Source organism: Prinia subflava, chromosome 3, assembly GCF_021018805.1.
Source record: "Prinia subflava isolate CZ2003 ecotype Zambia chromosome 3, Cam_Psub_1.2, whole genome shotgun sequence".
Lineage (NCBI taxonomy): Eukaryota > Metazoa > Chordata > Aves > Passeriformes > Cisticolidae > Prinia > Prinia subflava.
Window position 1 is genome coordinate 44,709,279 of NC_086249.1, and position 17,078 is coordinate 44,726,356.

At 38.4% G+C, this 17,078-nt stretch overlaps 1 protein-coding gene across 4 annotated transcripts in view; it reads right to left on the reverse strand.

Moving 5' to 3' along the window:
* FNDC3A (fibronectin type III domain containing 3A) overlaps window positions 1–17,078 on the reverse strand; it is a 112,033-nt gene that overhangs the window by 36,404 nt on the left and 58,551 nt on the right. For all 4 annotated transcript variants that reach the window (XM_063392092.1, XM_063392093.1, XM_063392094.1 and 1 more), the window contains 4 exons: window positions 12,973–13,049; window positions 8,003–8,240; window positions 5,206–5,478; window positions 3,103–3,161 (listed from right to left, as the gene is read on the reverse strand). In XM_063392092.1, coding sequence (XP_063248162.1) covers window positions 3,103–3,161; window positions 5,206–5,478; window positions 8,003–8,240; window positions 12,973–13,049 — 647 coding nt within the window. The remainder of the gene's footprint in view (window positions 1–3,102; window positions 3,162–5,205; window positions 5,479–8,002; window positions 8,241–12,972; window positions 13,050–17,078) is intronic.

The following is a 17,078-nucleotide window of genomic DNA, read 5'->3' on the forward strand; positions in this document are numbered from 1 at the left end:
ATTAACAATCCAGCTTGCCAAAGTGAGTCTCCTCATTAAACATGTTACACATGCCATTTGGGTCAAACAGAAGAGCAGTTTTAGCATGTGCAATCTGGATTGCATTCACAGTAACCCAAGATACTTAGCTGTGCGTGAGGTGCATCACATGCCAGAAGTCTGTAAACATCCACAGAAGAATAAAGTATGATGTTCTCCAAATGGATTTACATGCTATATAACCAACCCTCAAATTCTGAGCTCTTATTGCCTCTTATTAAATACTCAGCCTTCTGCATCATTCTTCATTTGTCTTTGCCTTTTCAGGTCTTCTTTTCTGTCTGCTTTGTTATTTGGTTAACAGATATGACAGCTGGTAAAGACTGCTCAAACACTGAGGTGCAATCTGCAGAACCACTCCAATTTACATGTGAGTATAAATAGTTCAAGACCCCTAAGTAGAAGGGTCATCTGGTGTCAGTATCATGTTACCAATTTGACTTAACACTGCCATGTATGAAAGGATGAGGGATCCATATGGGGAAAAGTTCAAGGAAATCAGAATCCAACAGGAGTTTGGAGGTAGCAAAACTGATGCATCCCATACTGCATAGAACTGAAAGGTATTTGTGAATGAAAGAACATGACAGAGACCACCACCTGATTTAGATGTGCCTGTCCTGGATCTGGGCATTGAGACATGGGACAGCCCAGGACAGGTCATAGCCTTAAGCACTACCCCAAGGCTTTTTGGAGTAGGATATGGTGCAATGAACACTGTACTGGACAGCCCCCTGTAGGATCATCTGATTGTAGGGCCACCACCACAGCCAGTACTGCCCACGGCAGCTCGGTTCACCCAGGGAACAGAGTATTGATGATGCATCAGAAACCACAATCCTCATAGTAAGTGCTTCAACTCAAACATTAATAAAAACCCGCAGGAATATTTCTGATGAGAACCAAAACGAGAAGGTGTGAACAAACAATGTCCTGGTTCATTTGAGAGAAAGTGAGGAAAACATTTCCTTGATGAAACTGTGGGAGAGTGGCTTGAGTTCCTGCAAGGCCCAAGTAGGTAACACAAACTCCTATCACATCACACCACACTCCTTCAAGCTGCATCATCAGCTAGACTTCCATCCACTCACAGCCCTGACAGTCCCTTGCTTTCATAAAGCATAAGGCTCTCCAAGTGCTGGAAGTCTGTACTTTTGCTTTGTGTACAGTCTGTATCTGTAGCAGACTACCACTGTGCCTGTGCCGCTTCTGGGGCCTGCAGGGATCCCTTGCTGCACCACAGCTATGAGCAATGATGTTCAAGCAAGAACATGGTGGGGAGAGCAACGGGGGCGCTTGTCTAAAAGGCATGGGTGGTTGAGTGTTGAGGGCAGAAGGAAGTGAGAGAAAACATGGTAGTACTGGCACTGCATTGCTTTTCCCTCTGTCATTAGCAACAGAGCACAAGACCCTACCTGTTGATCCGTTCTTCTCACAGTCTCAATCAGAGAGAGTTCAGAGCTCCCCTTGGCAAAGCAGCCATTTCTAACACCCCAATTTCAGACAGCTCCCACCTCCATGCTGCTGAGCCACCAATGACACAGGGGCACTGAAGACATGTCAGCCTATCCTGACGCTCAGACACAGCAGGACACCAAGTGTTCAGGACTGCCTCTATACAATCCCTGCTCAGTGCTTGGAGAACCACAGAATCACAGAATGGTTGAAGCTGGAAAGGACCCCTGGAAGTCATCTGGTCCAGCTCCCTTGTTTAAGCAGGGCCATGTAAAGCCAGCTGCCCAGAACTATGTCCAGACAGCTTTTCAGTATCTCCAAAGAGGCAGTCTCCACAAACTCTCTGGCCAAGTTGTGCCAGAGCTGATGTCCTCACAGTACAAAAGTGTTTCCTGATGTTCAGAGGGAATCTCCTGTGTTTCAGTTTAGGCCCATTGCCTCTGGTTCTGATGCTGGGCACACTGAAAAGAGCCTGCCTCCATCCTCTGTGCACCTGCCTGCAGATATCTATATACATAGATAAGACCCCCTTTGAGCCTTCACTTCTCCAGGCTAAACAGCCCCAGCTCTCTTGGCCTCTCCTCATCAGGCTGTAAAGAAACATATGAAAGAAGAATCAAGACTAGGACACTAAACAGGGGCGAGGTTGCCTGGAAAGTGAAGAAGGCACGTAGCTGATGACTGCAGGAGGTTGCTGACTGACTGGACAAACCCATGGCACACTCTTCCTGGAGTTTCAGTTGTATGGACTATGCTACAATGGGGAATAGACTGTTTTTACTCAGGCAACGTGGTGGACTCAGGATTGTGGTGAAGATTTTTGGAAAAGATGTGCAAATCTTCACAGAAAGGTTGGGGCCAGGGAAGGTTCAGACAAAGAAAAAAAGACTGGCCTACTCTAAAATGCAAGAAACTACTAAATTTAGCAACAATGCTTTAAAGAGTATCTACACAAAAATATGCGTTAGTTTTACAAACTGAAAATATATTGGTAAATTTTCAAGCAGGTGGGTCAGAAGTCCAGACTGCTGACAGTCACCTTCTGTGGTGAATTTTATGTCTCTCTTCCCTGAAGCTGCCAAAAAACTCTTAAAAGAAAAACCAAGTAATATTTTTTCTCTCCTTTGCAAAAAGAAAACCTCATTTTTGGTGACATTTCCATTACCTTGTCAGGTATCTCTCATGCCTAGAGATATGTGGTGTGTAAAATTGGTTCCTGAGCAATTAAGACTAAACAAAGTTGCAGGAAATTGAGAACACATTCTGCAGTATATTATGTTAAGCATCATATTCCATTAAGCAGCATCATTATGCTACTGGCAATGTTACAGTCTCTCTCTCTGTTTTTTAAATAATTCTGTTAATATTGAGATTCACAGAATAGCCAGGGAGAATTCCACAGAGTAAGTATCAAGACAGTTTTAGTTTCATAAATGCTAATACACTAAAAATTGCTTTGGTTTACAGTACAGTGACTGGAAGTTAAGTGAGTTTGCTTTAGTATGGGAATTTAAAGACCCTTTAAACTTCAGAGAGAGAAAAGGAGGTGTGACTATGTAAAATAGCAACAGATATATTCTGATTTTATGGAAAGCTTTTGTTACTTACCACTGGCTTGGCTATATTAGAAAGAAGTGCTTCCAGTGCTTTTGTTTCTTCATCCTTTTCTTAAAAAACAAAATCAAAGCAAAGTACCCATGAATATTGTGCAGTAACTTTACTGTGAAATAGCTCTTCAAATTGAACAACTGCACACAGAAGAAAGCATTTATAAAGTAGAACATCTTGCTAACTTGCATTTATCTAGGACAACATAAAACCAAAAAAGCTTCTGAAGAAGTTGTTAATATAAAACTATTTCTAAAGCCCTTCTACACTTTATGGAATACAGAAAGCCTAGTTATCATTTAGTAATGTACAACTTTAAACCTACTGCTGCTCTGGAGAACTTAAGATCTTGGATATTTTCCACAGATTTCTCTTTGGGTATAGATGCAGTCAAGGTGCACTAGTTTAAATATGTTATTGGACATCAGCTGGAAGCCTCCTGGTCACACTGCTGGCCTTGCTCCATTGCAAGGGAAACAATCTAAGGTGTTTTGTGTCAGCTGAAGGTACAGCTGAGCTTTATAAAGGATTTATAGCTTACAGAAAGCATTTTATCTGCTTTTCTCACATAATATTTAAATTTTATGATCTCAGTAGTGTAAATGAACAGGCTACTCAGTTTTGAAGGTGTGGCCAGGCATTTTTAATTCATTTAACCTGCCTTAAACTAAACATAAAAGAAAAACAAAGACTGACAAGACTATTTAAAAAACATAGATCAAATCTATTTACAACTTTGTTTCTAAGATGGTTTATGCTGCTGAAACAAATCAGATGCTTTTCTGACTTGTATGATAACTCTAAGCCACTGCCTTCTGTTTGACAAGTCTAAGTGTCAGTAAGCAATTTCCCCCAGTGTCTCCTGAAATAATTTTGAAAAGTCGACTTTCCCATTTTTCATATAAAACACTTCTAAGGAAACATAACCTTTTTTTGTAACGTGTAAACAATAGTGCATTTCATCACTTGTGCCTTGTTAAAGTTAGCTCACAGATAAATACCAACAAACAGAAAGTAAACTGAAGCCAAACAAAAAATAAACTGCCAGTCTATATGAACTATGAACTATAGTGACAAATATTCAAGTTTGGAGCAATAGTTCCCAACTTCTGATTTTAGGTTGTATCTCAAAGGTGACCTTTGGTACTAAGCTTTCACAGGATATTATCTACACATATTTTTAAACAGCTCTCATAGGTTGAGATTTCCTGGTTTTGATTAGATGTACTTTCTTCACAATTCTTTTGGTTTACAGCAATCTAGCACACATTGGCACAAAATTATCTCAAAGTGAACTTCAGAGAATTGAGAAAAATCATGGTTTATTTCCCTTAGTATCACCAATTACAGTTCCTTATTCTGAAAACACTGCTCCTGGCTAGTTACAAGTCTTTGACGTTATTGTCACAGTCTGAAGGACCATGGCAGAGACCTCAAAGTCACATAGTGACACATCACCAGATGTGACAGTGACTGTATGACTGAGTGAATTCAGCCCAGCTATGAGATCACAAGCCTTCCAGTGAAATGAAGATATTAATAATAAGCACCCTCCCTATGGTAGTGTCGTAGAAAACACAAACTTATTGGCACTAATGTGAGGACCAGCCTTTTTCTACAAGGGCCTTTCAAAAGTGAGAGAGTAGGAATAGATCAATTTTATGTAACAGCAGTATCTCTTTAACAAAATATTCTTTATCAAGTTGGATGTATGTTTTATGATCCAGACACTCAATTCTTTCCATGTTTTCTACAATATCAAGCAGGCTATCAATATTCAGTGATTCCTTAAAATGCAAACACTCCGAACAAAGCAGAGATTTTTCTTTAAACAGTGTCATGAAGAGTGACTCATTTTCTCAAATTTATATGGAGACTTTCATACCAGTAGTTTTTGTTCTCTCAGGCCCACACTCCCATGTGATGAGCATGTTGATCACCCTTAACTCTACTCTGTGTAAGTCAGGGCATTTACAGATTGCTACTCAACTTCAAGACTGTCAAAGTGTGGTGTTCTATTCACAAATGTTATGTTCAGCTAGACACTGGACTTGCATCATATATTAATATGTGTGTATATGTAGTATTTTTGAAAACACTTACCTTCTACTTCTGTGTCTGTCTGAGAACTGCTTTTTCCTTTACCCAAAGACTTGCATTTGGTAGAACCTGTGCTTATACCAGCTGCATCTTGTCCTTTTGTAAGTCCATTAGGTTCACTTGTAGGGGAAGGACATTTCTGAGGAGATGATGGAGGACTGTTTAACTTTTCCTTCTGAGTTCCGTGTCGATCTTTTAACTTTTTTTGTAACCTTTCATATGTTTTACTAGACCTTTCATCTCTAAAGTTGGATCTTCCATGAGCAGGCAGAGTATCTAAATGAAGGAAAGAAAAACAAATCATTAAGAACAGAATGTAATTTAAAAATCTGCCTAAAAATGCTATGTGAGTTAAATGTGCATCTGTGTGTACAATTGTACTCCTATTTAAAAAGGAAAGTATCCAGAAGGTAAAGTGATAAACACTAAATGGATACTAAATGAAAACACTAATATTAACAATATGTTAGGGAAGAGAGTGTAATCTTTCCCTCCCCCGTATTTTCTCCACTTAAAAATTATTCTTGAAATGTTTCTATAATCCTCCTTGAGCTGTGAGGTACAGGATAAAGTCTATACAGAAAAAATGTGCTACGTTATTACACTGGAGGAGGTTTGATCTAATGTCGAATTAAAAAAATCCATTAAGTTTTGGAATGCAGCTAAAGCTCTAATACTTAAATGATGCTTCAGCAGGGATCAACAGGGCAAACACCCATAAAAGCACAGAAACACAGGATCTGTGATCTACGGGGCAATGGAAAGACACTAAAACACTGATGACAGTATGGCCAGGCCTTGTAAGTGCACTATACCTGTACACAGTAACCCCAAACACTGCTGCAGTAGCATCAAGTCTCATCTGCAAGTCAGAATTGGCTTTGGAAAAAAGTCAGTACCAGACTACTGACAGCATTAAACTGCAAACTGGTGAACTCTTCTGTCCAGTTCTAACATTTGTATTCATTTCACCTTTATGCTTAGAAACACTTTACTGACTCAAGACTTCATATACCAAGTCTATCCTCAGTGTAATCCTGGCTATGATAAACGCTGAAAGCTAAAAAAAACAAATCCTTCAAAATCACCATAGAATTTGCTCATTTTCAGCTAAGTTGGATCAGTCAGTCTGAAGAATACATTATTTGTTATTCCTTAGGAGACAGGAAGTACAGAAAATAAGATCAAATAAGAACCTCCTTGCAAGGATAAAAATAATAAAAAAAGAGAACTTATCAGTTTCCCTTTTTTAAAGTCAGCTTTGTTCACAGAAAGTTTGACAGAGGACTTCTAGACAAGCTGTGTTTATTTAGAAAAGTGATTTACACTACCTTTACAGTGTTCAATGCTCCTGTCAGGAAGCTACTGTGCTCTATGAGCATCTGTTTTGTTTGTGGGGTTTTTTGTTTGTTTGGGTTTTTTTGTCTTTTGTTTGTTGGTTTGTTTATTTTCCTTAAAATTAGATTCCTGAAATAGGAGCCTAATGGTGAGTTTTGACTTTTGAAAGCTACAACCGAAGTCAGAGATCCAGAATTAAATATGAAATCTGTAGAAAATAAATAGCAAATTACAGTATTAATCCTTTACTTTCCTAAACCCAAAGGCATTTTTCATATATATTGAAAATAAAGCAAATGAAGAATCCCACTTTATAATTTTTTTTTACATTAGCAGTTTAACAAATTATCACTGAATTCATATTTAAACCTGGCAGCAGAAATTGAAAAAAATATTATTCCATTAAGAAGCATAATTTATCTTTTATGCATTTAATTATCATACTCCAATTTCTTAATTTAGCAAACTAAAAGCAAACAACTGCCATCTACAAGAAATCAGGAAATTAATAAAACTACAAATCAGCACCCAAAGAGCATCTAGTAATGTGCTGTTATCAAAGTAGTGCAAGAAGAAATCAAGCACAACATAAGAATCCAGAAACAGTAACAATTCCAGGAAGATCAAGACATTGGTATGTTCTTATCTGACCACTTTGTTAATCCTGACTATTTAAGCTCAGCAAATAGATGAAGGCTATTTTTACATTATTTTAGCAGTATCACAGAATGTTGAGAAGTTGTGTTTAGCTTCCCTCTCCATAGCTTGTAGCTTTCTCTGAAAACAGCAACCTAGAATTGCACTCGGAAAGTCTTTCAAGGCACCTGCCTTATCTAAAGGAAAGCAAGTCTACCAGAAATGTAAATATTTATCTAACAACCCAGCCCCCGAGTTAGAACACAAATACACTTTGCCACCAAACCATAGTAAAAGCAGATGTCAACAGCACTACCAAAGATGGCTTCAACCACTTTATTAAGTTTAGGTTAGTGGCACCTCATTACTCCAACTGGACTTCAAATGACATTCAATTAAATGCATATAGTTTTATGAAAAATGGACCACTTTTTTCCTTAATACAAAGAATTCCCACTCCATGCTTGAAACAGGATGTTTGCAAGACATGAGATCTCAGAACAGTGCTCAGGCGTGGATTTAAATACTGAATCACTACAAACATCTGCATTGCTTTCCTGGGAAAATCTGTAACTTATACCTGTAAGAAGTAACCTCTATCTTTAGTGGATCACTGAACAGACAGCCAAATAAATTCAAACAACTTCTGGAATAATAAGCTACAGCCAAATCAAGGCTGGTATCCACATAAATTTTTTTGTGTATGATTCCCATTCAACCTATAAGTCTTGCTTGACAAAGCCCACACAGCAACATAACAGCTGCTGGCAATGAGCAGAACATCATTCCCTTGGACAAAACTTGCGATATTTGCTGAGCTACTTACCCACATCCCCGTAGACTTGTGAAGTGTGATACTGTGGAATGTACTGCGTTGCCATGTCACCGGCTCCAGTCACAGGTGAGTAGATGTGCCGGGGTGGAGGGGGTATCATGGCTGGCAGGGGAAGGAAGCCAGGCAGTGGGGGGTGTGGAGGCCTGTGTATCACTGTGTGACCACCAGGATGAAACTCTGGAGCCTGGGGAACCACCACAACCCTTCGAACACCGTTATCCTCAATAACCTGTACAGAGAGAGACAGCATGCACCGAAAGAGAAATGACAGCTGGAAAAATACATTTCTATAGATCCTTAAACAAAATCAGAAATAGTAAACCCCTTAAATCTGATGAAAAGAAAACAGGAAATAGCAAGGGGAAAAATGGGACATTAAAGAGCTATCTATGTTAAGGATATTGACTGCAGCAATACCATTAATTTCTCAATGTGGTGGAGAAGAAAACTTATAAAAATCTAACTGTAAGAGTATCTAACAAGTAACCTGGAATATTTATGGCACAAGCCAAGCTTCTCCTAAGGGTCCTGTTTCCACTTTCATTGACACCACTTGTATGCTACATTGCTGTAGGATTTGCTCTACAGCATAACAACTAGACTGCTCCCTAGAAATGTAAAGTGTGAACTGACAGACCTCGCTCTGCATCAATAGGGAGAGAAAAGGTACCAAGTGTCTGTTTTTTGCTCTGCCCCCAACTCAGCCCACCAGCACTAACCCAGGAGACACCTGCCACACTGGCCTTGCAGCAGCCATCATCTGCATCAAGCTGTTTGCAACCAAACTACCAGGATGGCAGCCAACCCTCTCAAACTCCTTCTCAAGTCAAGTAGTTCTAAAATTTCTTTTTCCTTCTCCTCCCCCTGTCCCTCTACCTGTTAAGAGGTCTGGAACCCTGAAGGGAGCCACATGCTACTCAGAAACGAGGGCCCTTGTGGCAGCCTCTGGCAGACTGTAGTGCAAGGGCTTGTGAAAAATTAGCAAATGGGAAATGTGACAGCAGCCTTTGTGTGAGGTACCCAAATGTGGCCCTCAGCAATGCTGCCAGAAGTTCCAAGCAATGGCAGTAGCATATACAATCCCACAGTAGGAATCTGTGAGAGGCACAGAGCTGATGTGTGCTGAGCACGGTACTTGTAGCACATCTGGGCTGTGCAGCACATGGGGCTCTGGTGGAGAGCAGGCACAAAGGTACAAACCATACACAGTAATGAAGCAGAAAATGCTCTTCAGTAAATGAGGGTGGGTCATCAACTAGACCAGGAACAAGGATCTAAAGCACCTCACATCGTGACCCTCTCTAAAGTTTTGTAGATTCACATAAATACATGACTGTTGGTGACACCTAGAGATGATCTTGGCATATTTTGATTTGTGCGTGTTGTGGTGTCAGTAACTTTAGTGTATGGGATGTCAATGAATAAACTGTTCCCATACTTTAGTGTATGGGATGTCAATGAATAAACTGCTCTTCATTTCCTAGTAAACTGCTGTAGAATAAAGTCACAGCAGAAACTGCAATGTAAGGTTTTAGATTAAACATTTATCCAGAGAAGAGGGAGAAGAATGGAGTATCATGACTACATTCAATAACAAGAGACAAAGCAGCCCCAAGACATAAGTTTTCACTGACATTTGAAATGAGATGGGGACATGTACACATACACCAATAAACACCCTGATGCAACAGGAAGAGATCAATAGATCAAAAACACTTAGTGCCAAGCTGCTTTCAGCTCCACTGTTTAAGGTTAATGGAATCATGCTTGGCTAGATTTAGCCCTGTGCCCTAGAGTGAATGTTTCCATCAAGTCCATGACAGAAAGCTGCTCGGAGGATCATTGGTTTTACCATGTCCCCATTAGGGGTTAGTGTGCATCTGGTACATCTGGAACAGAGCTTCTGATTTTGTTTTCTCTGCCAGCAATCTAATTTGTACAGCCCCAAATTATCCTGCAAGCTGAACCAATGCAAGGTAAGTGAGATTGGTACAGGAAATTGTTACAAAACTTCACCACTGTGCTGAGAGAAACAGTGCTGTAGATAGAGCAGAATGCTTCTGGTACCATAGGATATGCACATGCAACAACATTCAGAAGACACAGAAGTGTGTACACAAAGGAGCTGACCCCACTTTACTTAATAGACAGTTGAAGATAATTGTTACTTAAATGAAAACAGTTTTTGAAAAAATGCATACCATATGACTTTAAGAAATGGGTTATTTTCAGTACACAGAAATTGTTCCTTATTGGGAAAGAGTAATTAAAGACAATACTATTCAAATCTGTGTAACCATAGCTGTGTGGTATCCTAAATGCAGAATATATTAGCAGTAAACACAACTAGAACTGCTGTCCAATGAAATTCTCTAAAGACTGAAATGTAGTTTTAATTAAGTCCCTTTTGGTTACAAAACCCCCAAAATACTGCAACTTATCATGATTTTATGAGTAGACTCAGATTATGTAGGAAGCAGCTTCCATTAAAAAACGAACGAGCTGCTTAGTTTATAACTTGTTTTCTCGGGTCTGCTAATAGCCTGAGTAACTTAGAAACAGTCACCCAATTCATAGCAGCGGGGACCTTATGTTTAACAAGTCTGTAACTGTGTTTCCAGATCTAACATCTGCTCACTGGTAGGCCTCTAGCAGACAGCTACACAGATTAAAAACACTCCGAAAAGCAGTCAGAGCATCATGCTAAGTCTTTAAGTTTAAAAAGTAAACGAGCTCTCCATTACCCCAATTGTGCTAGCAAAATGTGGTTCTAGTAGAGGCCTGTTTGGTTGAGTGAACCAACCAAACATCACTGGAAAACTCACTGCAGACAGTGAATATAGGTGGCTTAAGGAAGGATGAATAAAGATGTGCTTTCTTTCAGTTTTACAACTACAGTTTCAAAAGAAGAGGAAAGGAAAAGGAAATCAGCTGATAAATTGCTATTTAGTTATGTGATATAAGAGAAGTAAATCTTTTATTCAGTGGTTATCCCCAGCTTCTAACAGAGGACAGTACACTGCATATCACTGCCAAACAGGAACTGAAGCAAGCAGAGGTCTAACAGAACTAAATGAAAATGGAGAGACAAAAGATGGTTATGTTGAAGTTCTTCCAGGCTGACAGCTTAGGACATTTAGCTGGTTTCCTATTCAGCTCAAAATATAGCTGCAGCTGTTGACCTTTAAAAATATACTATACCTGAAGAAACTGTAGAAGTTTGCTAGGACTGCAGTAAGTCTGGGAAAACTCTTAGCTTGATAATGTTAGATTTTCCTGTTTTGCAAGACTACTATCAAATCTTCTGGCTTGTAAGAGGAACTCCCATCATAAACCTCAGAGTCTGGTATGTTGTGTTAGTAATAAACACTTCAGAAGGCTTATAAACTACAGGTTGTCCTGGACTACTGCTGGTACTTCTGCTCAGATGTCCTGGTACTTCTGCTCAGATGAAAAGAGCAGAGGAGCATTCAGTGCACTCTGAGCTGGACAGACGTGAGGCGCCTTCAGTTCAAAGGTCAGACCGCTGTGCTAAAACAACACCTGCCTAGACTAACAAACTCCACTGAAAGGCTGATGAACAGGCCTCAGCAAGGCCCAGCCCTTCAGCATCTTAGATTCAAATTGTCCTCAAAGGAAGGATAAACTAATTAAAAAAATATTTTTCAGACTGGCACATGTTACACAACTTTTAAAATATGTACTTCACCAACTGAAAACAAATACAAAATATGGTAAAATTCCAATTTTCATTTAGCTCTAAACTTCTTTCAGTTCTTTAAAAAAGAATTCTAATAGGAATCAGGACTTTTTACTACAATCTGAAGATATATGGACTTTTAGAGATTATTTATAAGTAATTTTTCTTCTGCCTGCTTGGGAACTCAACTACAAAGGATGCATAGAATCAACTTATCAGCCAGCTTCCAAGATATGAAAGATAAGATCAGAGTAGTAGTCTGCCTGCCCTAACAGCCTTTCTTTTGCTAGAGAACCATTTATTAAATGTTGTTCAGACAGTTTGTCCAACATCTGCTAACACTGTGGGCTTTTTTGTTGCATTTTATGTGATGTATTCCCTTCTCAGTGTACACCATTGCATGCACACTAAGTCAGAGGTGGACTGGTCATGACAACAGAATGTCTTGGGAGAGATTTACGTCATGGGGAGTGGCATTCAATGGCTCTGACTTCCAGACCTGACCTACTAAGCCTTAGACTTGTTCTACAGGTGAGAGAAAGAAAGAGGCGCCATCTAAAAGGCCACACATCTCATTATAATTCACATGTCAAAAATAGCCAAAAGAAATCATCCTTTTAATGTACTTTAAAGGATGTCCAGGTTATCTAGCTCACATTTAATTTACAGGCGTCTAAATTAGGAGTCACACAGCAGTGAAAAAATGAGAGCCCCATTTTAAGATAAGTGGTGGAAACACTTATCATGTGATAACTTAGTCCCAATGGACAGCTGACATTTTTTCCATGTTGTTTGCTGTACTTTTTCAATTGACCTGTTTTTCTTGTTACCTGCAGGGAAATTCCCAGACATGAACTATGTACATGTATAAATTATATTATGTTATATAAATATATTCTATATATATTGCTGCCAAGAGAAAATATCCACTAACATAGGAATCAGTACACGTCCTGTACAAGCAGATATTTGGGTCATGATTGCGTTTTATATTCAGAAGGCATCTAGTACATCAGGATTCTGAACTCAGCAAGGTACTGTGCTTGCCACTGTCATGTACATAGTTAATATATAACTGAACAGGCACAGACACAGCATGACAAGTCTCCCATCTCAGAAATACTGAGAGACATCTCTTATCTCCTTGTTTTATCACAATGACTGAAACCTAACAAATTGTATTACTGAATTAGCAATTATGGTTCTAGTTACAAAATTTGCATGAAAAGAAATAAAAGAAGCAGCAAGTGAAGTGACATACCTGTGGGGCATATCCAGGAGGCACATAAATAGTAGGCACTGAACCATTTGGGGACATCATTGGAACCTGAGCAGGACCTAAGTGGGTTACAGAAATATTCAGTACAGCACCATTAAATAAACTGAGAAAGCTGAAAGAACATACTGAACTGCAGTGTCTATGTGAAAAATATACAAGATAACATGGATAAACAAAGGCAATGAACTGTACAGATAAAATTATAGCAAAGGGCACTCTTTGAAATCTAAAAAACAGTTGAAGAAAACCACAAATGAGCAAAAAAAAAAAAAATTCCCCAGCAAATATGTCTCCCATCTTTGTCAATAAGCTCACGGGAGAGCTCATGTCAAAACTCAACAGATGACAAATCAAAAGAAATGCCCCAAGATGAAAAGACAATAGAAGAGACTATAAACCAGAAACAAACAAAAATATTTGAAACAAGCTGCTGAAACCAGATAGTATTCAGTTAAGAGTTACAAAGAAAATTACTTACAAAATGGCTGCTTTTCCCTATGGTCTTATCAACTAGAGTAGTTCCAGTACCACAGAAGTGGGAGGTTGGCAAATGAGACACAAGGTCTCAGGGAAAAGCCAGCGTATTATCAACTAGTAAGTCTGCTCTAGCTAACAGGACAAGTCAGGACACCATGGTCATCCTTGTACCACACAAACCATACAGAAAGGAGTTCACACACACTTAGATAAATATGACAATGGGAATGTGTTAATGTTGCATTTGAAGATAAAGTATTGCTTAGAAAAGCAGGTACCTTCAAAGAGCACAGGGATGCTGTCACATACTTGGATTTTCAAAAAGCTTTTGACAATGTATCTCAAAGACTCTTAAAGAAGTACTGCTGTCTTTGGTAAAAAAGGGAGAAGGTCTTTCCATTAATAGCTGATTGGAGAACAGGAAATTAACAGCAGTAAATGACCAGCTTTTGAAGTTCTTTGTGTGACCAAAAAAAGAGTCCCACAGGCATGAAAAAACCTGTTCAGTGTATTAAACAAAGTTTCCAGAAAAGAAAATGAACAGCCAGGTGATAAATTGTTGCTATGTTCTCAGAGTGCTGTAAAGGATCTCACAGTACTCACAGATCAGATGACAAAAATCCAGAAGGAATAATGTTTGTAAGTGCAAAGTGATGCACCTGGATAAAACCAGAAGTGTTTCTTTACAGCAGTAAGCTGTAAATCAGATGTAAACAAACATAAATGCAGCTACTACATGGATTTCTAGAGAAATACCAGTCAAGTGTTGTTTAGTGGCATTCGCAGAAAGAAAGAACATTAAAAAATCATTACTAAGGGAACAGGGAACAAGCAGAAAACATCATTATGCTGTGTTATAAATCCATGCTGTACTTCAAATCCTTGAGCAATGTGTTTGACTCCACCTTTCAAAAAGAACACACAGGACTAGAAAAGGACAAAAAAATATATTTACAGTGGCTTTCCACTTGTTTATCAGAAAAGATTCAAGAGACCAGGATTCTTCCACCAGCAGATAGTTAAAAGGGCTGGCAGCAGAGAAACAGTAAAAGACCTATTTAAAAAAACCTAAAAATGGAAAGATAGATAACTTATAGTTTCTCATTTGCAAGAACCAGAGATAGTTAACTAATTGACCGGGTAAATTTTAAAACAGATAAGGGAATTTCTCATTAAATGAACAGCTAAATTATGCAACTCCTTTCTTTAAGAACAGTGTAGAAACGAAAGATGAGGTTCGGTTTGGGAGAAGTAATCCATTAAGAGCTGTAAAAAAATAGAAATACTACTTTTGTTTCATGAACAAGGAAGTTTCTTCTGTGTGCCTGCCCTATCCCTATGCCCTTTAGTATTTGATACCAGCCTCTACAGGCTCAAGAGGGACACCCTTACATTACTGTGTTTTAAATAAGCAAGGGAACAAACACTGGAGTTTAACGATGAAAGAAATACTGAAACACAATATAATTTGAACAAGTTTTGTCACAAGACAGAAGGCTGGGATTCAGACACTGTAGGCTGCACTCTGCAAATTTCCAATTCAGTATACTGAAGCTACCAAAAGTCCCAATCCAGCTTAGTGCAGTTTCTGACACCTTCAAAAGGCCATTCCTAGCTCCACTTTCATGTTTTCAAAAACTCTGTTAGGATCTGCAAACGGAAAGTACTGAGCAAATGCAAAGTACAGTAAATAAGATTAGCATACCTCATTCTGATACGTATGGACTTAACAGAAAAACAAAGGTACCTCTGTCTGAAAGCCAAGAGCAGGGAAAAGAAATGAAAAGCACTCCTTAGAAAAGCAGCACGAAATCCAACTGACTGCACATATTATAGGAACTTCTTTAGAATAAGACACAGAAGCTTGCAAACATGTTACCTAAAAAGAATCCCAGCTTTATTATGAACCAAATGATAGCCCACAACAGGGGGAGGTGGTGAAAAAACTTTATAAGAACAAGGTCTTTAATGAATTATTCACTGAACTGTGCAACAGCGAAGAATATAAAGACTACAGCAAGCTATAAACTGAGAACTGAACATTCTTCCAGTGGTTTTGCTCATCTGAAACTCAAAACTTTTTCAGCAGAAGTTTCTCCTGTGTATGAAGTGAAGCAAAAATCACCAAGAGAAACTTCAAAAAGCGCATTACCTTACTACAATAAATTCAAAAAGGTCAAAAATAACGGAAGCACATTTATTTTAAGTTGCCATTGAAATAAATAATGGTTTAAATTCTTAAATAAGAAGGTGGATTTTATACAATTAGTATCTTGCATGGCTTACCTGCAGTTTTTCTGTAATGAGTACAAAACACTGGCACTTCCATTAAACTCACCATTTTAAACTATGTAAGTTTCAAGTAAATGGAAAAGTAAGACCACGTTTACTTGAACTTCTTACAGAACACAATGTCCTCAGGGGGGATGACGAAACTCACATAACCAAGTGGTTTCTCTGAGAACTGGTGATTATTTGTGTTTGGCTTTTTTGTTTTGCTTTAAGCATCTGGATAAAATTGGTTAACAACCTTTTTAAGGCTTACTTATTTAACACTTTAATCTCTAACAAACACAGAGCAGTTATCTCCCGTCTAGTACAAAGGTTGATCCACAAAGCCATTTTCAGTATACCATAATCTATCAGTCACAAAAATAAAGGCATAAACTCAATGTATAAACTTGAAAAAGTATTGCTGTATTAGAATAGAGTCAAATCAGTAGTTTCAAAATTTGCATCCCATCTTTTGCACTTTAAAGTACCAGAATTAACGAAAACATATTGGAATATTCAAGAATTCTGATTTACTTCTGATTAGATTTCCAAGAGGCTGTGAAATGAAATTTCTAGATAGACATCCAAGAAAACAATAAGCATGGGACAAAAAGTCAGCAGATCTCACAGATATTTTTAATGAACATTGGGTTTTACAGCAAGATTACTGACTTCTTGATGGAAAACATTTTACACCTTGCAAAATTTTATCTGAAGGTAAAATGCTAATATGCTATAAAAACATGTATTTTTTTCTTTGCTAATGTGAAGATCTCAGCTCTCTTGTGGTGTAATACACTGTAAGAGGAATTTTCATGTTTTTAAGTATTGGCTGGACTGCTGCATGACAAAATCGATGTGTTTTACCATGAGGTGAGAGTTATTATAAAGTATCAGCAAACAACAGCATCAGGAATTCATGTTAAGGAAACATCTAATTTTGGAAACATCTAATTTTCCATACTGCACATAAATAGAATTTATTTCATCCAAATCACTGTATAAAGAATGTTGATGACTTGATTGTTGGTAAGGGGAGGCCTCATATCTTCGATACATTTTCAGGTATACAAGTTCTCTTACATAGTAAGTGGAAAAGAAACATTGTGGGAGTGGAAACAAACACACACTTGTGTTACTTTATTACGGAAACACGTGTCATCAAACTCACTAAGGGTAGATTTAATGGAACTGAACCCAAGGAACAGATGTTTCACCACACTCTCAATCTATTATTGACCTAAAATCCCACCAACGGGAGGAATACCTCCTTCTCCTAGCAATACCTGGTGAACCTCTCCAACGGGTCTATTTGAGCAGACCATAAAAACCTCATT